The sequence below is a fragment of the Macaca fascicularis genome, chromosome 16 (genome assembly GCF_037993035.2).
Source record: "Macaca fascicularis isolate 582-1 chromosome 16, T2T-MFA8v1.1".
Lineage (NCBI taxonomy): Eukaryota > Metazoa > Chordata > Mammalia > Primates > Cercopithecidae > Macaca > Macaca fascicularis.
Window position 1 is genome coordinate 51290211 of NC_088390.1, and position 24481 is coordinate 51314691.

Genomic DNA, 24481 nt, shown 5'->3' on the forward strand with positions numbered 1-24481 from the left:
AGAGGAAATCTTTTACAAGGTGGAGTGGGTTAAACGATAACTACTTTTGGCAGAAAACATTTTCTTTTTTTTTTTTTTTTTTTTTTTGAGATGGAGTCTCGCTTTGTCGCCCAGGCTGGATGGAGTGCAGTGGCGTGATCTCGGCTCACTGCAAGCTCCGCCTCCCGGTTTCACGCCATTCTCCTGCCTCAGCCTCCTGAGTAGCTGGGACTACAGTCACCCACCACTACGCCCGGCTAATTTTTTTTGTATTTTTAGTAGAGACGGGGTTTCACGGTGTTAATGTTAACCAGGATGGTCTCGATCTCCTGACATCGTGATCTGCCTGCCTCGGCCTCCCAAAGTGCTAGAATTACAGGCGTGAGCCACTGCACCCGGCTGGCAGAAAACATTTTCTAGGTAGCATGTGGGATTTGATGCCTTTTCAACCCTGAAAGAAATGCTAGTTCCTTATTACTCAACTACTGTGTTTTAGTTAGAGGCCTAGTGGTTGCCTGCTGAGAAATAACGTTGTATTTGAATAGTTAAGAGTTTACATTTCTTTCTCAAAAGTAGAAAGGAAAGGCTGGTATGTAAATTGTTAGGTGTTATAGAAATGCATAAGTTAAATTAACTGCACTTCTGTTCCTACAGGTATAAGGTGGTTGAACTCTTTTTCTATCTCACAATGGGATTCTCTCCAGCCTTGGTGGTGACGTCAATGGTAAGACATGGCTTCAGAATTTTAGTTATTTTCTTTTAAACTGCTGGAACTTAATATGATTATAGATATGATATATAGCTTTTCTTTCTGAAGTTATGTCCATTAAATAGAGACTCAAAAATAACTTGTAAATAATGAAGTGTTTAGCTGGGCATGGTGGCATGTGCCTGTGGTCCCAGCTACATGGGAGGCTGAGGCAGGAGGATTGCTTGAGCCCAGGAGGTTGAGGCTGTGGTGAGCTTTGTTCATGCCACTGCGCTATAGCCTGAGGAACAGAGCGAGACCCTGTCTCAAAAAAATAATAAAAATAATGAAGTGTGCCAGCAACTCGTAAGCTTGCACTAGGCACCATGTACATTTCGGGAAAGCTATAAATTTAGGTATGTTTATGTCTTTATGGTACTTTCCTGAATCAGAACCAGAATAGGTTCAGAGAGATATTTTTCAAATCCCTTTACTCTTACTTTTCTTTTCCCTTGCTTTTAAGTCATAAGTCAAGCACTTTTTTTTGTTTGTTCTGTTTTCTAAGGCAAGCACTTTTTTTTTTTCCTTTTACTTTGCTTGACTATATCTTTTGGGGATTTTTGTGGGTAAAGTGTAACATTACCTGTAATAGGCAGTTGCATGTATATATTTGAATTCCCTTTCAAATTGAATTACTGTTGAGAAGTCTGTGTGTCTCTGTCCTTTTGAAATGAAAATATATTATTACAACTTCATGGTTCCATCCACCTGGTTACCAGGCCTTTGGCTTATATATTCCAGTATCTTAGGCTCTAGGCACTATATTAATTAAAGAGGTCCCAATGGGTTTAGTTTGAACTCTTCTGAGCCTATGTCATTCAGAAGAACTGTACTTATGATTTCACTCCTCATCTCATAGGCACATTGTAAGAACTTTTTTTTTTGGGGGGGGGGGGGGTGGGGGGACAGAGCCTTGCTCTGTCGCCCAGGCTGGAGTGCAGTGGTGCAATCTTGGCTCACTGCAACCTCTGCCTTCTGAGTTCAAGTGATTCTCCCGCCTCAGCCTCCTAAGTAGCTGGGATTACAGATGCCGGCTGCAACCCTTGGCTAATTTTTTGTATTTTTAGTAGAGACAGGGTTTCACCATATTGGCCAGTCTGATCTTGAACTCCTGAGCTCAGGTGATCCACCCGCCTCGGTCTCCCAAAGTGCTGGGATTATAGGCATAAGCTTCACGCCTAGCTATAGGAACATAATTCTGTGATAGTTTTTTTCCTGGTCACAGAAACACCTATAAAAGGTTTAAGACTTTCAAATCTGGTTCTGTTTTTTCAGGGGATGTCTTTATGAGACTATAACAAAATACATTTCTTTGAGATATGAGGTTTATGATGGTTTTAATAATTACCTAGCACCCAAAATACATATAGATGGTATAAGCAACAGGGAATGGTTAGGAGGAGGAGTTTAGTGACAGAAATGAGAAAATCAGCCTTGAAGGCCATGTAGTTAGAGGGCATTTCGGGACACCCAAAGCAATATAAGCAAGGTTTGTGCAGCCTAATTATTAGAGTAGAATTTCAAGCAGATTCCCTCTGGGTATCATAAGAGCAGGTTTATCCAGTAATTTTACTAGCCTAAATCTGTAATTGACATTTCCATAAGTGGTACAATAGCAGGTGAGTAATGTTTCTGATAATCAAGCAGGATGATCCCCCACATTGCCTTCATAGAAAGGATAAAATTGATCCTCTAGTAAATAAACTGCCTAACAGAACGAAACTCAACAATTTTTAAAGGAATACAACAGAATCTTTACTGTAACAACCTAGCATATACCATAAGTAAATATTATCAGAAATCAATAATAATGTAATAAAATAAATAATAAATATATAATAAATAAATATTACCAGTTAGGCAAGAAACTGGAAAATGACACACACCTAAGGGAAAGCAAATCAATAGAATCAAGCAGGCAAATACAGTTCCTACTAAAGAAAAAGAGATCATGAAATTTGATAAAATATTTTTTTGGGAAAGTTCAGGCTGCTATGGGAGCATTACAGGAGTACCAGAGGAAGTGATATTTCAGCTGATTTGGAAAAACATGTAGGAGCTGAGAGATGGAAGGGGTGAGGCAAATGTTACAGGTAGAAAATACAGCATGAAGGAAGCCCAGAGAAGGGGAAAGCACCAGCATCTTTGGAGAAATGAAAATAGTTCATTGTTTGTAACATAAAATACATGTACCAGCTTCAGTTACATACATATGCATAGTGGGGGCAGGTATGCAGGTAGCACAAGTCTTGTAACAAAGCTGGAGAGCTAGACAAGAGTCCAGATCAAAAAGGACCTCATAAACCACTAACAAAGTAACAGAATGAATGAAGTAACAAAGCAACTAACACAGTAACAGAATGAATGAAAATGCGAATCTTTGGTTCTGGTCAGAATCATGGGTACTATACTTATACTTATCCTTCTGCCATAAAGAACTGTAAAACTGGAAAAGGAATAAAGGTAACTGTTTTTTGGCTCTGAACACAGTACAGGACTGTGATCCCTGAGGGAAGAGAAACCAAGAAAATGAGCTTTGAATTCACCCAGTTGTTTCCTTGGAGACACTTTCCAAACAACAACAAAAGGAGGTAAAGCCCAGAGAATAGCAGCCTGGGTGGAGGAAACAGAAATTACACTTCAAGCTACCGACAAGGCTGCAGTTTGTGGGGCAGGGTATGGAAGAGGGGGGAGCTGCTCAGGGAGGATGCTTCAGAAATCCATAAAGCAGTTTCCTTGAGTCGTTGTCCAGATATCAAGCTGAATTTGTGCAGGGCAAAACTCTGCAAGCTCCAGTTGCAAATAACTCTTAGAAGGCTGGAAGATAAATGGAGATTCCAGACAGTGCCCAGTGCTGAGAGACATTGAAGTTCCAACCAGCCAGAGTTCACAGATGGTGCTGGACATCCCAGGCACTCAGCTGACGCTGCCAAGGCCACAGCTTAGGCGTAGAGCTACTCTATCCCTAGAGAGAGGGCTACTCTAGAACTACCATAACAAGGCCCAAACAAACCTCGAAAGGATAAAATTGATCCTCCAGTAAGTAAACCGCCTAACAGAACAAAACTCAACCATTTTTAAAGGAATACAACAGAATCTTTACTGTAACAACTTAGCGTGTACCATAAGTAAATATTATCAGAAATCAATAATAATGTAATAAAATAAATAATAAATATATAATAAATATTACCAGTTAGGCAAGAAACTGGAAAGTGACACATACCTAAGGGAAAACGATCAATAGACACAGATCAAAAGACGGGAGAGATATTGAGATTCCCACACGAGGAGTTTAAAACAGATGAGGAATCTCAGGAAATACATGGAGACTATGAAGAAGAATCCACATGGAGATTCTAGATCCCAAAACTGTGATGTCTTGAGAAAAAAAAAATTATTGGAGGGATTTAATAACAGATTGGATATTGCAGAAGCAAAGGTCAGTGAACTTGAAGCCAGGTCAGTAGAAACTATACAAACTGAAGCATGAGAGAAAAGAGTGATTTAAAAATGAACAAAAGGAGAAAGAAATTGGGGCAGTTTTTGGTTTTGGGTTTTCTGTTTTATGGGTTTTTTTTTTTTTTTTTTTTTAAGAAATAATAGTTACAACTTTTCCAAATTTGATGAAAAATATCAACCTAGAGATCCACAAAGCACAAGGAGGCCTGAGCACGATAAACACAAAGAAAACTACACTAAGACACATTAAAGTCAAATTATTAAAAAACAAAGGCAAAGAAAAGATCTTAAAATCAGCCAGAGAGAGAAAAAAGAGCAAGGAGAGAAGATGACCACTGATATTTTATCAGCATTCATGGGAGCAGGAATGCAATGTACTGGCACATTTAAAATGCTGAAAGGAGCCAGGTGCAGTGACTCACGCATGTAATTCCAGCACATTGGAGGCTGAGGCAGGTGGATCACATGAAGTCAGGAGTTCAAGATCAGCCTGGTCAACATGGTGAAACCCTGTCTCTACTAAAAATACAAAAATTACCTGGGCATGGTGGCAGAGCTCCTGTAATCCCAGCTACTCGAGAGGCTGAGGCTGAGACAGGAAAATTGCCTGAACTCAAGAGGCAGAGGTTGTAGGAGATTGTAGTGAGCTGAGGTCAGGCCACTGCACTCCAGCCTAGGCAACAGCACGAGACTCCATCTCAAAAATAAATAAAATAAAATGCTGAAAGGAAAATAAAAAACAAAAAAGCCCTATCAACTTTAAGTTGAAGTTAGCTCAGTTTAGTAACATTAATGTCAAAAATTTAGCCAGGGAGGCTGAGGCGGGCAGATCACTTGAGGTCAGGAGTTTGAGACCAGCCTGACCAACATGATGAAACTCCATCTCTACTAAAAATACAAAAATTAGCTGGGTGTGGTAGCATGCACCTGTAATCCCATCTACTTGGGAGGCTGAGGCAGGAGAATCCACTTGAACCCAGGAGGCAGAGGTTGCAGTGAGCTGAGATCATGCCACTGTACTCCAGCCTGGGCAACAGAACGAGACTCCGTCTCAAAAAAAGAATAACTACCACCACCACCACCAACAACAAAAGCAAAATAAATGTTATAGTTACGTAATCAAGCGAAAAGATAAAATGGAATCCCAGTTATTCAATTTAATCTAAAGCAGGTGGGGAAATTGGAAAATGGAAACAAAGGATAGATGAAACCAAATAGAAAACAGAGAGCAAGACGGGAGGCTTCAATACAACCATATCAGTAATTAGGTACCTCTTATATAGTAACAATTACATCACAGTGGACCGAACACTCCAATTAAAAGGCAGAGATTGTCAGACTGGATAAAAAAGTTTTCTGATCTGTATAATGGGGATAATAGTACCTAATTTTAGGGTCGTTGTGAAGATTAAATGAATAAATATATGAAGTGCTTCAAACAGTGCCTGGCACATAGTTACAATAATGATAATGAAAAACAATTCTGTTTTGATACAGAACTAGCTATGTTCTAGGTCTTTGAAAGTTGAGATAAATGTGGTATCTTAAGAATACTTGTTAACAGAATATATGTCAAAACTAACCTGTGTACTTGGTTTGGTGTCTCGCTTGTTCTGGCAGAAAGGAAAAAATAAAAAAAGGGTATTTTGGAACAGTGACCAGCCACGTGATTTTGTTCAGGCCACTTCACTGCTCTGGCCTTAGTCTCCTCACTTCTGCAATAAGGGGGTTGTGTTGGATGAGTGACTCTTACCATTTGGGAGTCCCTGTGCCCCTTTGGGAATCTGATGACAGCCTTACCCCTATCCTAGAAGAGGGCTCCTAATACACACACAAATAATTTTGTATAATGTGTATTCATTGCTGTATAACCTTGAGGAATTAATAGCATGTGGTATTTTGTCTGTGTTACTTTTTAAATAAAAATAAATCTGGCTGAAGTGTTTCCTTACCAAGGTTAGGAAGAAATCTGATGTCAGTCCATTCGGATTGGCTCCTTACCTTTTTTTTTTTTTTTTTTTGAGATGGAGTCTCGCTCTGTCGCCCAGGCTGGAGTGCAGTGGTGTGATCTCAGCTCACTGCAAGCTCCGCCTCCCAGGTTTATGCCATTCTCCTGCCTCAGCCTCCCGAGTAGCTGGGACTACAGGCGCCCGCCACCACGCCCGACTAATTTTTGTATTTTAAGTAGAGACGGGGTTTCACTGTGTTAGCCAGGATGGTCTCGATCTCTTGACCTTGTGATCCGCCCGCCTCCGCCTCCTAAAGTGCTGGGATTACAGGCATGAACCACCGTGCCCAGCCCCCCATCTTTTGATCCCACACAAAACATGGGGGCTTCTGTGAACTTTGAAAAAGGACTGATGCTCACGACTGGTCCTAGATCCTCACACGTGGTCCTTAGCTCATGATGGTCGATTGTTGCCTTGCTTTTAGCCGAGGCCCTTGGGGCCTATTCTAATTAGGTGCCTGAGTTAGAGCTTCCCTTTACTCTTGTGGGGCTCACAAGACTGCTGCTCAGTGCTTAGGCCTCTGGGACACCCACACACCTATCCCCTTCCAAGGCCCTGCCATGATCTGCCTTAGGTTTCCGCTCACTCCGAAGAACTTGTCTCCTTTCTATTCCTAGTCCTCAGAAATCCAGGGGACTGACTTGCTTCTTCAGCAGCTTCTAAGCATTGCCTGTATTCTCTCTCCTCATTCATACAAGCCATTTTAATCTTGTAGATGGGCCTTGATCTTTGAAAACCAAGAACGGCCTAAAATATTCTCCCTTCTGCCCTGAGACACACAAGAATATTAACTTATTGCTAAGATAAGCAATGGCCAGGCTCAAAGACAAAAAGGCCTGGAGACATCTAGAAGGCTAGGAAATATCTTGTACTAAGTGATCTATGATCTCAGAGGTCACTTCTAGTTACTCTTTTCTTGTGTCAGCCTTAAGGAATCTGTAAGCTCACATAAGCAGGGGAAGTCTCAAAGAAGCAATCAGTGTAGAACAGTGTTTGAGAAGGACAAAGGGAAGTGAATACCCTGGCTGAGATGTAAATTATAAATAGAGCGGCTTGGGCCTGCCTTAGTAGGGAAGAAAGCATTTAAAGGGGAAGATGAGAACAGAGGATTGCACTTTATTAAAATGAACTTCTGTGTCTGGCTATGATTGCAGTTTACTTAAATATGCTGTAAATGAGCAGAATGTTCTGCTTTTTCATTTGGGACCTGTAATGTGATTGCTTGCTCAACTCAAGATTGTCAGTCCAAAGGGCAATCCAGGTCGATGTATGAGAGACTTTTTTTATGTTTGGTTCATGTTTACAGATCAGGATTGTGTTCACACAGCTTCTTCATTGTCTAGAAAATCAAGAGCCTTAGAGAGAATTACAGTTATCTGCAGCGTGCCATGCAGAGTAACATCAAACCCTTTTTATTTATTTTTTTCCTCTTTTGACAGAACAACACTGATGGACTTCAGGAACTTGCCTGTGGGGGCTTAATTTATTGCCTGGGAGTTGTGTTCTTCAAGAGTGATGGCATCATTCCATTTGCCCACGCCATCTGGCACCTGTTTGTGGCCACGGCAGCTGCAGTGCATTACTACGCCATTTGGAAATACCTTTACCGAAGTCCTACAGACTTTATGCGGCATTTATGACCAATCTGTACTAAGTCTCCAAACCAGTATTATTTCAATTATGGCACTTGGGAGTGGGGTGAGAGCTGAACATTGCACAGGGAAAGAAAAAAAATAAGATAACTGCACTGACTTTCTTTATATATTTTGAATATAATTACTGTGAAAGTATAAAGGCTGTGTTCTGGAATTTTCCCCCTCACAGCAAATAAATAAGGTAGTGAATTAATTATTCATTCCATTCCACTATCATGAAGGACTCTGAATAGACTTGGCCAACTGATGTTTACAAACCAGAATTTTGTATTTTAATTTTACAGATTTTACTACATGATTTTTCTAAATTACTATGTCGGGTTGTAAAAGTCAGTGCAATAACAAAGCTTCCTTTTTAAGAAGAAAATTGTTTCTATCACTTTCCCATTCACTAGGTAAAGAATCATGGACAGAACTTACACTACTTTTTACCATGTTTCATCTTGGCATAACATGGTTCTTTTTTAAATAGAAACTTTAGTTTTTTGTAAATTTTTAAAAAAATATTTCATTGATACGCATCTCTGCGGGTCCTCATTCATGTTGTGAATTTTTGCAGCAAGCAGTCAACATTCCACAAACGAACAAACATTATACCTCTTCTGATAGTTTTATCAAGCATGGAGAAATTGCCAATTTTTAAAAACTGCAGTTTTCCAAACTTTTCTGCCAACCTCTTACTCTGAATTCAGTGCTGCTTTGGGACACATACTTGACCTAGCTTGGTTTACCAGTGATGGAAAAGTATTTTGATATCATTAACTTTTTCAAAAGATCTAACTTTTTCTCTATGCCTTTGCCACATTCTCTTCAGGGTCTCTTTCCACAGTGGATGAGTATTTTATCTGTATTATGACAATATTATTGGGATGGCCATCTGCTGGAAACTCCTGAAGAGCTTTATGTATTACAGTGAGCAGTTGTATTGCCTGTTTGGTGCCCAGTGGTTAAGTCATTGTCACTTAGCTTGATATTGTCAGTTTGATATTTATTTTAAATTGTGGAACTAGATGCATACATTCACATTTCTGCCTTTCCTTTGCATCTTCCAATATATATTGTGTGTGTGTGGTTTTTTTTTCCTAGAAAAATATTTAAAGCATTGTTTGACAGGTAGAAACTCATGTATCTGGTAGTCCATGAGTTATATCCTGGCTCAGTGGAGTGATATTTATGTATTATTTTTACTTTTCTCTCAGTGTCTTATATTAAGATTAATATGTTGTTAATAGTTGCTTTGTCGGTTAATCTCTCTTGTTGGTGTTTTAATACATGAAATAGGCTTGCCTTTAGATCGGGTGCTGATATTACCTGTTTCCTAGTAATCGGCTGAGCAAATGGTCAGTGGAATTCTTGGTTTGATGATAAGCTTATTAATTGAAATTTTTTACTGATGGGGCTTTAAAAGAGGTTTATTTTGTGTATGTTTAGAACTCTGATTTTGATGAATTATATGGGAACGAGAAACAGAAGAAGTGGTATTTGCTGGTGAGTTAAATAGGCAAGGTACCCAGTGATAACACCAACCAGACCACTCCTATCTGCATGATTCTGAACATCTGGTTGCCTGTTGTTTTACTGTGTATATTTTATTTTTAATATATTAACTTTGTGGATTCATCTAAGGTCTGCTCAAAAGTAACACTGTCAAAACCACTATTATGTATGTAAAAATTGTGCTGTATACTACAATAAAGTTGTTACTTGGATTTGTTCCACTGTCTCTAAATTAGATGACTGTGAAAATAATAATGCATATTTGAGAGTTTGAGCTCATCCAGCATTTGTAATTTGTATACTAGTCTTTAAAAAAAAAAAAAAAGTCCGAATGGAAAGAAAAACAAATATGCCCTGTCACTTAGCACTTTCTAGTCTACTTTTTTTTTTTTTTTTTTTTTTTTTTTTTTTTTTTTTGAGACGGAGTCTCGCTTTGTCGCCCAGGCTGGAGTGCAGTGGCGCAATCTCGGCTCGCTGCAAGCTCTGCCTCCCGGGTTCACGCCATTCTCCTGCCTCAGCCTTCCGAGTAGCTGGGACTACAGGCGCCCGCCACCTCACCCGGCTAATTTCTTGTATTTTTTTTAGTAGAGATGGTGTTTCACCATGTTAGCCCGGATGGTCTCGATCTCCTGACCTCGTGATCTGCCCGCCTTGGCCTCCCAAAGTGCTGAGATTACAGGCTCTAGTCTACTTTTTAATAATTGAAATGCCAGAGCCAGCTCAAACATTAATCAACAGATATTTTCAGTTTAAAATACACTAGTCAGGACCAATGATTTCAAGTTTTTTAGATGATGTGTCTTTACCAAGATAAACCTTTTGGTTTAGCATATAGAATATTAAAATATTCTATAGGACTGAGGTTAACAGTCTTTTATGTTACCAACCAGACAAATAACAGATTATAAACCTAAAAACTCTCCGAGTGTTAGACGCCATTCTACCTCTTCTGTAGTGCGGGAAACCAGGGCCAGAGAAGTTTAACTGCTTCATCCTAAATCAGGGAGCTGGAACAGCAGCCAGCTCTTATCTGATTCCGAAGGCTCCCATTCCCTCTATACCACTGCATTTCTAGAGTCAGCAGAAACAAATAAAACAAACTTGAACTAAAAATTCATCAGGCATGGACAGAAAAGAAAACACTATTCACGTGGTTTACAACCTCAATAATCCTTCAGATAACTCTCCGTCAAATCTAATTTTGAGGATCGAGTGTCTTGAAGTGTAATGATTCCCAAGAGTTCTGTCCTCTAGGTCAGTGGTGTGACCTCATCCATTTCTAGAGTGTCCCCACTATTGTGCTGTCACCTCAGTATGTCCAGCCTTAAACTATTTTCTAAGGACTAGACCTCTCTCTAACCAGCTGCCTAAATGCTCCCAGACATATTGAATTGACACAAGCCATCCCAAACTGATTTCATTATCTTTCCTCATCCTACCACCAAACCTATTTTCTGAAATTTCCTAACTTAGTTAATGGCATGGCCACAGCCATCTGTTCATTCATGCATCCTTGATTTCTTGCACCCCCCAGATCCAACAGGTCAGCAGAACTGTCACCCCTGCCTTTCTCACAACTCCCTGATCTAGTTCCTCACCTCTCTTCGCACTGCAAGGTCCTAAAAAGACCTACTTAGCAGTCATCAGACTACAGCAGCCACCTCCTCATTTGTATCCCTGCCACTGCTTACACCCCTCAAATGAGCTCATCCTCCACACTGTACCAGCATTATCTTCCCAAAATAAAATCTGAGCATGTGTCTCGATGCTCCAAAACTTCCACTGACTATTATCCTATAAGATTCACGCCAGATGCTTTAGCATGGACTCTTCACATGCTGACTCCGCCTGATTGGCCCTCTCCCCAGCTGAACCCCACTTGACATCAGCCCTGCTAGTGATTTTCACAGCCTCCCCCACAACACACATGCCCTCATGGTGCTTTTGCAGCTGTGTTTTTGTACCTGCTGTTCCTTGGCCTGGAATGCCCTTACTCCAGCCCCTTTCCTACCTGGCAAATAGTTGCTTATTCCAAGCCTTCATCAGGTGCCACCCACCTCCCTTGTGCCATTGACCTAGTCCCACCGGCATGATTAGTGGTGCCCTCCTTTGACCCCACAGCACAGATATTCCTTCATGGCCCCTGTTATGGTGCGTTGTGATTGTGTTTACTGTCTTTACCTCTGGTCTTGGGACTGAACTCTTTCAGGCAGGGACATAGTCTCATCCACTTCTGTTCCTAGCTTCTAGCATAGCCCTGGCTTATGACAAGAGTGAAGAAGTTTTATTGAATGAAAGGGGCTGGGTCGGGGGAAGGTGGAGAACGGTGTGGAAGGGAAAGACTGAGAATAAAGCATTTTTTAGGACAGACTTTGATTTTAGCGAGTTTATCCTGTCCATCACAAGCACTCTTACTAACTGGCAACTGACTTTTAGCTTCTTTGGCCTTACAGGCTTTTTTGACCACAAGGGTCAGCTAGAACATTCGTAGCAACCACAGGAAAGTTGATGAGAAAATAGAGTGTAAATATTAGAAAGTATATCCTAAAGGAGAAAATGTCCAGCATTTTTATTTGTGCTTTTATAGGAATAACTATCAACAATTTACAAAATTATTTGGGGAAAAAAAGTATTTGGCCTAACTTATTTCCCTCTGGTTCTCTTTTCTGAATATAGCAATAAAAAAAGTTAAAACAATTGTGCAATAATTGGGTCTTAGTGCAGATTATACTCAAGAAGCAACAATTTAAATTTTTAAAAATATTTTCAATATTTTCACTTTAAAAATCATACAGCTATATAAAACCCTTTGGAAAATAGAGAAAGCTAAAAATTATCCAGCATTCATTTATCATAACATATTTTAATATACTTCCAATCTTTTATTTCCCTATTTTTATTATACAGCTGTAAATATGCCACATATGTAATTTTATATACTTTTTCCTACTTATTATAAGCATTTACAAATACTATTATATTGGCCGGGTGTGGTGTCTCATGCCTGTAATCCCAGCACTTTGGGAGGCCAAGGTGGGCGGATCACGAGGTCAGGAGTTCAAGACCAGCCTGACCAACATGATGAAACCCCTTCTCTACTAAAAATACAATAAAAAAAAATTAGCTGGGCTTGGTGGCACACGCCTGTAATCCCAGCTACTCAGGAGGCTGAAGCAGGAGAATTACTTGAACCTGGGAGGTGGAGGTTGCAGTGAGCTGAGATCACGCCATTGCACTCCAGCCTGGGCGACAGAGCAATACTCCACCTCAAACAGACAAAAAAACCAAAGAACTGTTATTACTATTATATCATTTCATAGCAAGAATTTTCAATGATTTCATCATCTTTCAGAACTGGATATGTAGCCTATTTTGCTTAATCATTTGCCTAATTTTGGATTTTTAGATTGCTTTAGTTTTTTTATTATAAACAATGCTGCAGTGAACATGCAGCTTCGTCCACATTTATGACTGGGTTTTAAAGGTAATAATAAACAAATGAGTGTTTCGTATGTATCGGGTACTGCACTAGTTTACGTGGATTATCTCATTTTATGTTTACAAAAACCTTATAGGTAAATCATTTTCTTATTCCCATTTTACAGATGGGGAAACACATACAGATGAATGACTTTCCTTGCCCAAGGTAAGTGGCAGAACCCGAGTGAACCCAGGAACCCTAGATCTGTTTCCATTTTCAAGAGAGCCATTCCTGGGGCAAAGGTGTACTAATGGGTTTACCCAAAGGAAGACCTTTTAAAAATAGAGCTCATTTCCAAATCTCTACATTTATACTTGGCGTCTTCTGTTTATGTCTACTATTCTCACGTGCCAATGAGATGGAGCGTGGAACAGGAAAATCTCCAAAGGAAACTGACCTCGAAGAAGCTGGTTCACCTCCCTCCTTGTGTAGCAAAATAAAAGTTTCTCAAGGGGCCCCGAGGAATGTTTTTAGTTTAACAAGGTTAGAATTACTGCATTCATGTCTTTCTACTGCTTTTGCTATTTTAAATAGACAGTGCCAATATGTTCTTACATTCTGTGCCATTCCCACCTACATCCCTGCAATGGATTGGTGGTGTTATTTTTCCAAGAAACAGTGCCACTGTGCACTCTCGCCACTCTGCAAGGGGAGTTAAGCTATTCTCATCAGGAGCCTGTTCAACACAACAGAACGCTTTCTCATTCTGCCACACAGCTCATTATCACTCAGACTTTCACTGCAGTCAGACTTGTGAAGTCAAAATAGACTGGCAAGGCTTAAGGGGGGCTTGGGAAAGTAGGCTTTGGAGCCTTGCCCTATATCCTGGGAGAGGTCACAGGTCCTTTGCTGTTCTGTGCCAGGCCACACTTAACACACCCGATCTACTGTGTCAGTCACTGAAAAGGTCGGGAAAACTTTTTGATCCCTAGGATTTGGTTCTCTTAAAGTCACACTAGTGTTTTTTGAATCCCATCTATGAGCTGCGTGTTGAGTCAGGGTGCAAGCAGACAGCCTGTGACAAATTGGCTGGGTGAGCTTCGGCAAGTTTGGTACTACCTTTGAGCTTCAGTTCCTGTCTGCCAAAGGGGTATATCACTTCTCTTGCAGTGCGGTCATAAGGATTAAATAATGTGGGTTGAAAGTGTCAAGTTTACACAGTCTGGCATGTGATTGACACTGGGGAAATAATCCTACTGCTTCTTTCCCATATGGCCAAGCTTTTAAAATTATGGTTAAAGCCCACCTGGGGATATTTTTCATGCACAAACAACCTGAAGAGCAGTTCAGTACCACTCTTAAAATTGTTCTGTGCCTTTTCTAGCTCTTATAAATGGTTCTGGATCAAATGATGGCTGAGGCTAAACTGAGGCATGTGGTTAACCCAGGCTTTCTAATAATTTTGTGTCATTTTAAACAATGCTCTTTAAATATTCAACATTTTTTTTTAGACGGAATCTTGCCCTGTATCCCAGGCTGGAGTGCAGTGGCACAATCTCGGCTCACTGCCACCTCCACCTCCCAGGTTCAAGAGATTCTCTTGCCTCAGTCTTCTGAGTAGCTGGGACTACAACTGTGCGCTACCATGCCTGGCTAAATTTTGTATTTTTAGTAGAAATGGGGTTTCACTATGTTGTCCAGGCTGGTCTCGAGCTCCTGACCTCAAGTGATCTGCCAGCCTCTGGCTGCCAAAGTGCTGGGATTGCAGGCGTGAGCCACCATGCCTGGTCAAATATTCAACATTTCTTTAGACAAGAACATGAGTATTCACAGAGAAAGGGTAGAAAAGGAGGAGGCTGGGGCGGTTCTTTATGTCCAGATAGGAGCTGCATACTTTGCTTAGCAAAACAAAAGGCCTTCAATACAATAGACCCACACTCTGTCAAACTGGACAGCAATTTGGTCACCATCTGTTGTTACCTGAGCTTGCCTCCTGGGGGACTCAGACCAACAGACTCTGAGTGGCTTATTAAAGAATTCCTTCCAACTACAGCCGTATAATGCCTTCTCCACCTTGTTTCTTTCCCAGTGATGTTGTAGGGTCCTTTATTCACACATTCATTCAACAAATGTTTATTGGGTATCGTCTCTGTGCCAGGGACCAGTCTAGGGACTGAGGATGTTATAACAGGAAAAAAAAAAAAAAAAAACAACACAGCAACAAAAAGGCCAAATTCCTGCCTGTTGCTCAGACTAGATGATTCTCTGACCCCCAGCTTCCTTAATCTGGATTTGACGTTTTGGGGAGCTTTTGTCAATCTGTTTGTTGGCATCACACAGATAGATGACTGTGGCCAGTGAACGTGACAGTGTGGATGGGCAAGTAGAAAGTGATGCTGATTTACCTGTCTTTTCAACAGGGGTGCTGTACTTTGTGTTATTATTTGTGCATCTGCTAATGTGAAGTCGAATTGCCTGTTTGCAAGATGGCTCTTACTTTTGAGAGCACCAAAGCAGCTCATTATTTAAAGAAACTTGTGGTGAACTCTGCCCTCAAATGAATAACCTTCATGTGTGAATGAATCACCCTTTCCTTTAGCTGAACATTTAAGTGTGCCAGGTTCATTTGAAGCAGGGTTTACCTACCCTCCCAGGCAAAAGATGATGAATGGGCAGCACCTGTGTGGGCTGAGATATTTTTCTTTCCTTGTTTACTGTGTCTGGGATGCCTGAGGTCCATCCGTGATGCCCCGAGTCCTGCCATGTGTCATACTTGTATTAGAGGCTGGGAAGACAGTGTCCAATAAGGTAAGTCTCTGCCCTCAGGGGAGAAGGATGTGGAAACAAATGAACAATTATAATGCAACATAATCTCCACCTGTGTATTGGATGCTATTATTGGAGGAGGCAGTGATTAACCCTGTCTAGGGGAGTCAGAAATCCTCTGTACAGGAGCAATAGTATGGCTGACACTCAAAGGGTGAATGAGGAATTGCCAGGGAGTCAAGTGAGGGGGCGGTGGGCAGAGACAGGCTCAAAGAAAGACATATTCCAGGAAGAGGAAAGAGCAGGCTTCAGGAAAGCGTGAGGTGTGTGGAAGGGGACATAATAATAACGGCTAATATTGACTGAGTCCCTACAAAGGGCCCAGCTCATTCTTTATGTTTGACATACATACTGCCTCATCTATAATTTTGAGGAATGAGGAAGACAATCATGTATACATATGAACTCTTCTGCAGCAAACTAAATCTTAGATGATGCGTTATTCAGTTCTTGCGCTGCTATAAAGAAATACCTAAGACTGGGTAATTTATAAAGAAAAGAGGTTTAATTGGCTCACCATTCTGCAGGCTGCACAGGAAGCCTCAGAGCTTCTGCTTCTGGGGAGCCCTCAGGAAACTTACAATCATGGCAGAAGGTTAAGGGGGAGCCAGCACTTCACATGACTGGAGCAGGAGGAAGAGGCGGGGGGAGGTACTACACATTTTTAAACAACCAGGTCTCACAATAACTCACTCATTTTCACAAGAACAGCACTGAGGGGATGGTGCTAACACATTCATGAGAACTCTGTCCCCATGGTCCAATCACCTTCCACCAGGCCCCACCTCCAACACTGAGGACTACAATTCCATGCAAGATTTGGTGGGCACACAGATCCAAACCATGTCAGATGGATTTCTTTGTCTTAATATTTGGACCTTCTTTTCCTTTTTTGGACCCCTTGCAAACATAGACTTCTTTTGGAAGGCAAATATTTTGTCATTCATCTGAGCTAATTTCTGTGATGCTATATTAAATGGAAACAAAGCATGATGAAGTATATTATGAATTGGTTGGACTACTGGGGATTTCTTTACTACAGGGGATTTCTTTGCCTTTTATTTTTTTCTTTTTTGAGATGGAGTCTCGCTCTGTCACCCAGGCTAGAGTGCAGTGGCGCAATCTCTGCTCACTGCAACCTCCGCCTCCGGGATTCAAGTGATTCTCCTGCCTCAGCCTCCCGAGTAGCTGGGAATACAGGTGCTTGCCACTGTGCCCAGCTGATTTTTGTATTTTTAGTAGAGACGGGGTTTCACCATCTTGGCCAGGCTGGTCTCAAACTCCTGACCTCATGATCCACCCACCTCGGCCTTCTAGAGCACTGGGATTACAGGCGTGAGCCACCACACCTGGCCTATTATTGGGGATTCTTATCCTTTGGTACTGACATAGATCATCTGGATCCGAGGGTATTCATAGAGACCCTCATCCAGGTGTCCAATTCATTTAAGGGGTGAGCACTCGTAGGTGCCAGATGCTGCTTCTGGTGTTGAGGATAGAGCTGTGAACAGAACAGACACAAGTTACTCCTTCATAGAGCAGACATTCTGGTTGTGGGGAAAATAGCCAATAAACAAATATATAAAGAAAATATGTGGTGTATAAATGGTGCTAATGTGCTAGGGTGAAAAATCAATCAGGGAAGAGGTGGAAAATGCTGAGGGTGGGTAAACGTTTGCTCATAAACATGGCAGCTAGGGACAGATTCATTGAGAAGGGGATATTTGGGTACAGACCTGAAAGGTCAAGGGCCCTGGCCCCCAGACACCTGCTAAGAAAGGCATCCAGGCCTAGCAGGTGCAAAGGCCTGAGGTGGGCATAGTCTGGTGCAGAAAGACGCCTGTGATGTAGGGCCTTGAGTGAGGGGAGAGCAGGGTTGGCAGTGAGGTCAGGGATGTGACAAAGACTCTCTCTTTTGACCAGACTTGATTCAGGCTTCTCTGAGCCCTCTTTCTGACTAATACCTGATCTTGGGCACTGTCTTCCAATTTGGTCCAGTTTTAGCAAGAATCCTAATGGGTCATTTTGGCGAAAATTCCCCACTCTTGATATCTGATCAACCTCCTTATTATTACCCTGAACTGCCTTCAGCAAGAATCCTTCAAGTCGTGACATTACTTCTTAGTAATTTTCCATCCACTGACCCCTACCCTGCTCCTTGTCTATAAATCTCCACTTGTCCTTGTTGTTTTTGGAATTGATTCTGATCTCTCTCTCCTACTACAAAATCCCATTCCAGTAGCCCCCCTGAATAAAATCTGCCTTAGCATCTTTAACAAGTGTCATGAATTATTATTTTTTCTTTAGCAGGGGTACTGAATGTTGGGATACACAGGGTCTTGTAAGCCATGGTAAGAGCCACAGGCACAAGTGCAGGGTGATTATCAGTGGAAGAATCATTCATGCTTGGGTATTAGAACATCCCAGCATCTGGATTCATAGCACTGAGTTAAGACCTAGCTCCTAAAGCCAAATGAACGTGGGCAAGCCCCAGAGCCTCTGTTTATCTTTAAAATACAGATTATACTAATCAGACCATCATCAGCCTCACAGGGTAGAAAAACGCTGTGAACATAAGAGTTTAAGCTTGACACTGTCAACCCAAATGAGAGAATGAGGCAGGAGTCTCAATCACCCAAGGTTTATGGAGCCAGAGCCTGAGGGAACGCCTGGGAAAAGTAATACAAGTCGTAGAAGCCCCTGTGGCCTGTGCCCTCCAAAGAGGTTTTTAGGAGGCTCAGCATTTATATGTTTCTTTAAAGGGGAAAAGCATGCAGGAAATGGGGACTAGGCGGTGAGGCAAATGGTTACATTCTTGTGAGGCTCTACTTAGTGCCCAGTAAATCTACATTTTACACAAGATTCATTGAACATTTAAAGAAGAGGGAGTAAAAAGGAAGAGTTAATTATGTAGACATGGCAGGGTGGAGGAAGGAATGATTGACCTTGTCTAGTCCTTGTTCTGTACCTGGGAAGATAAACTCGATCTTTGTCCATGTGAGATTTAACAGACTTTAGTTTTAGGAGTTAAATTCAGGTTACAGACCTAAAGTTACAATTGACATGTACTTGTCTTATAGGAGGATATGCGTCTTGAAAGGTTAAGGGGTCATTCTTTGTGAGGGCAGTCATCTGGAGGGGTGCAGGAGGCCTTTTGCCTTTGTGGGGGTCTGATTAACGTATAATGCTTTGACACAAGGTTGGGAAGTAATCGCTGTCTGTTTGGCAAAAGGATGGAAACGTTACCTGACTCAGGCTTAACTCTCCCTTTGGCATAATGAGTTTGGGAATCCTGAGACTTTTATTTTGCTTTACATCACCAACTTTCAGGATAAAAAAGTGAACCAGGTATTTCCAAGCAGCCTTGAAGTCATCCTGGTTGACCTCCCTCCCCAACATCACCCACCCACCTTGTGCTCCCCTCCCCCTAGCTGTCCTTTGCCCCTTTGAAAGAAAGCATCTTTGTGCAGTGTCTTCTCTCTCTTCTCCCCATTGATTTAACTATGTTCCTGTGAATGTGTTTGTGGTAGAAATAGCATCCTACATCTGGCCCAAGTCTATCTTTATTTTCACTTATTGGCATTAGGAGCTGGAGCCAGTGAGAGATAAAAGGCTCTTCACAGATCTGTTTTGGGGAGTGTGACCTGGCGATCAGTGGAGAGGAAAGAGACATGCAGTTGACTTGGCCAAGCTGAGCCTTGATTTCCTCATCTTGAAAGGGAGGATTATGCTGTCAGCCTTGAAGGGCTGCAGTGAGATGATTTACATAAAGTATCTAGCACAGGACCTGGCAATCAATTTGTGCTGAATTCCATTCCCAGCTATGCATCTTCATCAGAGGTGCTCTGATGAATGTTGAATAGCCCTTGGTTATGAAGGGAAAGGGGTACAGGTAGATTGTTCTTATATTTATCCCCTTTCATTTCATATTAGGGAAAAATGGCCCTCCTTCTATCTAAGGCTCTTCTTCAAGCCCATCAGCTATCTGGGCCTTATTCTACCAACCCTCTCTTCTTTTCCCCATTTCTGGCCTTCATCATACTTGTCCTCCCTAAGGAACTTGACAGCATTGTGCGCTTTCCCTTCTTAAATCTCCCCCAGGCCTGGCTTCCCTGACATTACTGCCTGGTGTCTCTCGTGCATTTCTGGCCTCTCTCTTAGTCTTCTTACCTTGTTCCTCCTGCTCTGTTTACCTTTAAACCTTGGTGTATCCAGGGGCCCTTGGCTCTCCACCCACTTTCCCATGGTGATCTCACTTACGTCTATGGTAAGAGTCTCTAGCACTAAACTCTGTCCCGATTTCCAAATCATTTTAAAAATATTTATGTATTTATTTTTCAGAGATGAAGTCTCACTCTACTGCCCAGGCTGGAGTGTAGTGGCATGATCATAACTCACTGCAGCCTCAAACTCCTGGGCCCAAGTGATGCTCCCATCTCAGCCTCCCAAGTAGCTGGGATTACAGGGTTGAACCACTGCGCCCAGCTATGACTTGTAAAGCCTTAAACCCTTGTCCACTGGCAATCTTCCCACAGATGCCCAACCACACCCACCTTACAGTCAGTAGTTTCAGAGCTAAACAAATCATCTTTTCTCCCAATCCTGAATCTCCTCTTATATTTTCTATATAAGCCAACAGTATAACTATCTCCACAGTCAGTGAAGCCCCAAATCTGGGAGTAATTCTAGACTCTCTTCTTCACATCTATCCTCCACGCTCCATGGTTGCCAAGTCCTTTATACTTCTGCCCAGATCTCTCTCTCTAGCCCTCTCACCTCCACAGGCACTGCCTTAGTAAAGGTCCTTATCCATTCTCAGGTGCTTTACTGTGGTGGCTCCCAGTAGGTCTCTCTGCCACCCACCCTGCACCTTCAATCTCACATGCCTCTAACCAATTCACATTTCTACCAGTGCCCTTTTTAAAATGAGACTCTGATTCAATTAAGTCTGGAGGAAAATCTCTGAACTAGTTCCCCTTCTCCTTCACGATAGACCCAGTCCTGAATCTGGCACCACTTTACCCGTCTGGCCTCATCTCTTGCTCTTCCGCAGCTGATCAAACTGCTTGCTCAACTCCTTGAATATGCCACTGCTTTATCATGCCTCCACACCTGGGCATGTGCTGCACCCTCTTCATAGAACACCTTCCCTTAGTCTATCCACATTGAAAATTTCTCCCCATTAGCCGGACATGGTGGCGCACACCTGTAATCCCAGCTACTCGGGAGAGTGAGATGAGAATCGGTTGAACCCCTAGGAGGCAGAGGTTGCAGTGATTCAAGATTGCGCCACTGGACTCCAGCCTTGGGGACAAAATGAGACTCTGTCACACAAAAAAATAAAAAAGAAAGAAAAGAAAAAAGAAAGAAAGAGAAAGAAAGGAAGGAAGGAAGGAAGGAAGGAAGGAAGGAAGGAAGGAAGGAAGGAAAGGAGGGAGGGAGGGAGGGAGGGAGGGAGGGAGGGGAGGGGAGGGTAGGAGGGCAGGGAAGGGGAGGGGAGGGAAGGGAAAAGAGAAAAGAAAAGAAAAGAATAGAAAAGAAAAATTTTCCCTATTCTTCAAGTCCAAGTGTCACCTCCTCCTAAAAGTCTTTTCTGATCTGCCTGGGTTTGGAGAGGGCTCCTCCTTCACATTCCCCTAGGGCATTCCATTATGGTAGTCATTAATGACACTGTAGTTTATTCATCTGTTGCTCACAATGGATCCCAATGTCAAGGAAATTTTCTAATTTTTGTTGTCTCGATCCTTAAGAAGTTATTGACATGTAGGAGTCACTTGGAACTTGCCTATTAAATGAATGAATGAATGATTTTGAATGCAGACTTGATGGTCAGTGTAATCAAAAAGATCATTTGTTGAGAGAATATCAGTGGTGTTAAGAAGACAAGAAGACCTGGGAGACCAAGCTGTCAGATGCACTGCCAGCATGGGTACTGAAGTCTTCAAAAGTGATGGCAAAGAGAAGAAAACCTTGAGCCAGGATTAACCTCAATCTTCCTCCCACCACCCAACATCTATCTGGGCCACTGCTTCCTTCCCTCTTGCAAAGCTCAGCCTGAACAAAACAAAATAAAATTATGAAGATAAAACTTTTAAAAGTATTATTGCAATGCTGAATTTAAATGACTCACACTCTTTGAGATTATCTGCTCTTTAAGATTATGCTGTGCCCTTAGCAAGGATAGTCAAGGACTGACTATTTCTCTTTCTCAGATTCTCTTTCCTGATGCATCAGAGCAATTTCTTAACACTCTATGAGATGAAAACTGTCAAACCAATCAAATCAACCAGGAGACATCCTGGAGGACCAGAAAGAGCACAGGATTCAGAGCTGAGGTCCCTTCCCAGCCCACGTAGATCATGAAGACCCTGTCAGCTTTAATGCCAGGGCAGCAGAGGGCGCTGTCTGTAGTAACTCACAGACTAGATGGTTCTGAGAAATGTTCTAATGGTAATGTCTCCCAACCTAAGACATCTCTCTATGGAAAATGTCCAAGTGCCTTTGTGGCTATTACCTACCTTCTTTTCCTTTTTCTTGAGGCCACTTAGTGGCACATGTTCTAAATCCGATGTTGCAGTTGGAGAGACTGAACCATCCAGGAGGTAAATAACAACCTGGGATCACACAGCGAACTGGAGATCAAGCCAGGACCTGCACCCAAGCAGAAATAACTTATGAAAGGCTATTTTACCAAGTCTTCTATGAAGCATCATCTGTTCTTTATTTAAGTCTGGGGGAAAATTAAATTTGGGAAAAAAGAATAGAAGCATAATTAAAGGATCTGGCAAGAGAATATAAAACCCAGAGGGAACAAATCATTTCTTTGTGTCTTTTTTTTTTTTTTTTTTAGCTGCTTGAGCACACATATGATTTTCCTTGTTCCTTATTCCCAAATGTTCCTCCTTCTTTTTTAAAGTTAAATCTTAAAGGCTGAAGCCTAAAACCTTCAGCACCTGACTCCCTTGGGGCCTCACCTCCCCTGGATTTACTCTTCCAGGGGCTGACCAAGCAACTCAACTCTATTCTTTAAAATTTCTTAAAAGTTTTATTATGGAAAGTTTTACATGTGTACAAAAGTACACAGCAACTCAATCCTAAACAGAAAAAATAAATACAAAACAAAAAACCTAGCCCTAAGCAGTTTTCGATGTTATTTTCATCTCAGGACATCATTAGCCTATTTTTCAATGGTGTAAGATGAACTCAGGATTCGAAGGAGAATGAATATCTGGATCCAGCTTTCCCTTGTCTTAACTGTGTGGTGTTTGGAAAATTGCTCTGAGGCTTGTTTTTTTTTTCACTTTCAGAATCAGAATAATCAAACCAGCCCCGCAGAATGGCTGTGACAATGAAATGAGATAATGTCTGGGAACATGTCCTGTAAGTTATAAAATAGTCTTAAAATGTGAAGAACTATTATTCGTATTTCACAGGGCCCTTGGAGCATCACCATGCAAAAGTGTGGGTAACGTGCTCAGGAATGTGGGCAGAAGGTGCATGTGCCAGGAGCCCATGGGCCCACCCTGCTGAGACTCCATCCTGAACCCTTCACCTCACACCATCGTATTTTTCACCCACTTTACTACTGACCTCGCTGTCACTACCCCCTTTCCTCCTTCCTTCAAGAGTGATACTTTTTATCAATTTTGTCTCCCCCAATTTACTCCAGCTCCTCTGGTCACCTGTCCTGTTTTTCCACACTGACTATGCCAACTTAGGCTGTCTTCATTTAGAAAGATCCCCTTCAAGGGGCACCTGTGATCTTCTTTTTTTTAGGCAGGGTCTCACTCTGTTGACCAGGCTGGAGGGCAGTGGAGTGATCATGGTTCACTGCAGCCACAACTTCCAGGGCTCAAGAAATGCTCCTGCCTTAGCCTCCTGAGTAGCTGAGACTACGGTCATTCACCACTACACCTGGCTCATGTTTTTCTTTCTTTTTTTTTTTCTTTTTTTTTTGTAGAGACAGAGTCTCACTATATTGCCCAGGCTGGCCTCAAACTCCTGGGCTCAAGTGATCCTCCCATCTCAGCCTCCCAAAATGCTGGGATTACAGACATAAACCGCCTGTGATCTTTCATTCCAGCAAAATCCTGATTGGTAGCAACCTAATCTGTGTCAGGACCCAGGCAGGAAGCACCGTGGGCATAGGAAGGAGGGCAGAGACGGAAGCCTCCTCGTAGCAGGCTCAGCCTCTATCTCATGGGCTAAAGAGGGACCCACTCTCCTTAGAAGGTGGTTTAAGGAACAGTGGTGAACAAAATGAAATCCATGCCCTCATGGAACTTAGATTTCAGAAGGAGAGTTGAGTATCAATGAGTAGATATGCAAATAAATAATAAGTAAAATAAAAAAACATATAATATTTCAAATCATGTAAAGAAATGATACAGAGTTAGGGACTAGCAAGAGACTGGAGGTAGGGTGGCTAATTCAGATAGTGAAGTTAAGGTCATGGGCTGTGGCTTTATTTTATAAGTGCTACCCCCCACTGCACCCCATTGTCAATAGGGAAGCTAAGAGCCCTAAATGCTGCTGGCAGTCATCCTAATAACCACGGGGGAGGCCATTTTAGGATGAAGCCATTGCTATAGATAACAGAACGGAAAAAGATAAAACTGAGTCTTTGATGCTGTGGTAAAGCCACCATACATCATTGATTCCTGAAGCCCACGCAGGTCTGGGCCTTTCAGTTAGGTGAGCCAGTGACTTGTTCAGGCCATTTTGATTTGGGTTTTCAATTCTAATAACCAAATACATCATAACTGATGCATGCTTCTAGTGGGCTATCATTCCCCAACCTGACAGCTTATCCATCTAGCCACACACAGCTCTTCTCATGCGAATTCCGAGAAGTCCACGTTTCTCCATCTTCCTATGTTTCCAT

At 41.9% G+C, this 24481-nt stretch overlaps 1 protein-coding gene and 1 long non-coding RNA gene across 2 annotated transcripts in view; both read left to right on the forward strand.

Annotated features, from left to right (window-relative positions):
• Positions 1–9567, forward strand: part of MMD (monocyte to macrophage differentiation associated) — a 29103-nt gene extending 19536 nt beyond the window's left edge. The window contains exons 6-7 of the mRNA XM_005583775.5: positions 634–703; positions 7638–9567. Coding sequence (XP_005583832.1) covers positions 634–703; positions 7638–7838 — 271 coding nt within the window. The 3' untranslated portion in view covers positions 7839–9567. The remainder of the gene's footprint in view (positions 1–633; positions 704–7637) is intronic.
• Positions 9568–12955: 3388 nt separating this feature from the next.
• Positions 12956–21685, forward strand: LOC141408795 (uncharacterized). The gene is made up of 2 exons (XR_012425626.1): positions 12956–15579; positions 21418–21685. It is a non-coding gene; the product is annotated as an uncharacterized lncRNA (long non-coding RNA).
• Positions 21686–24481: the final 2796 nt, after the last annotated feature.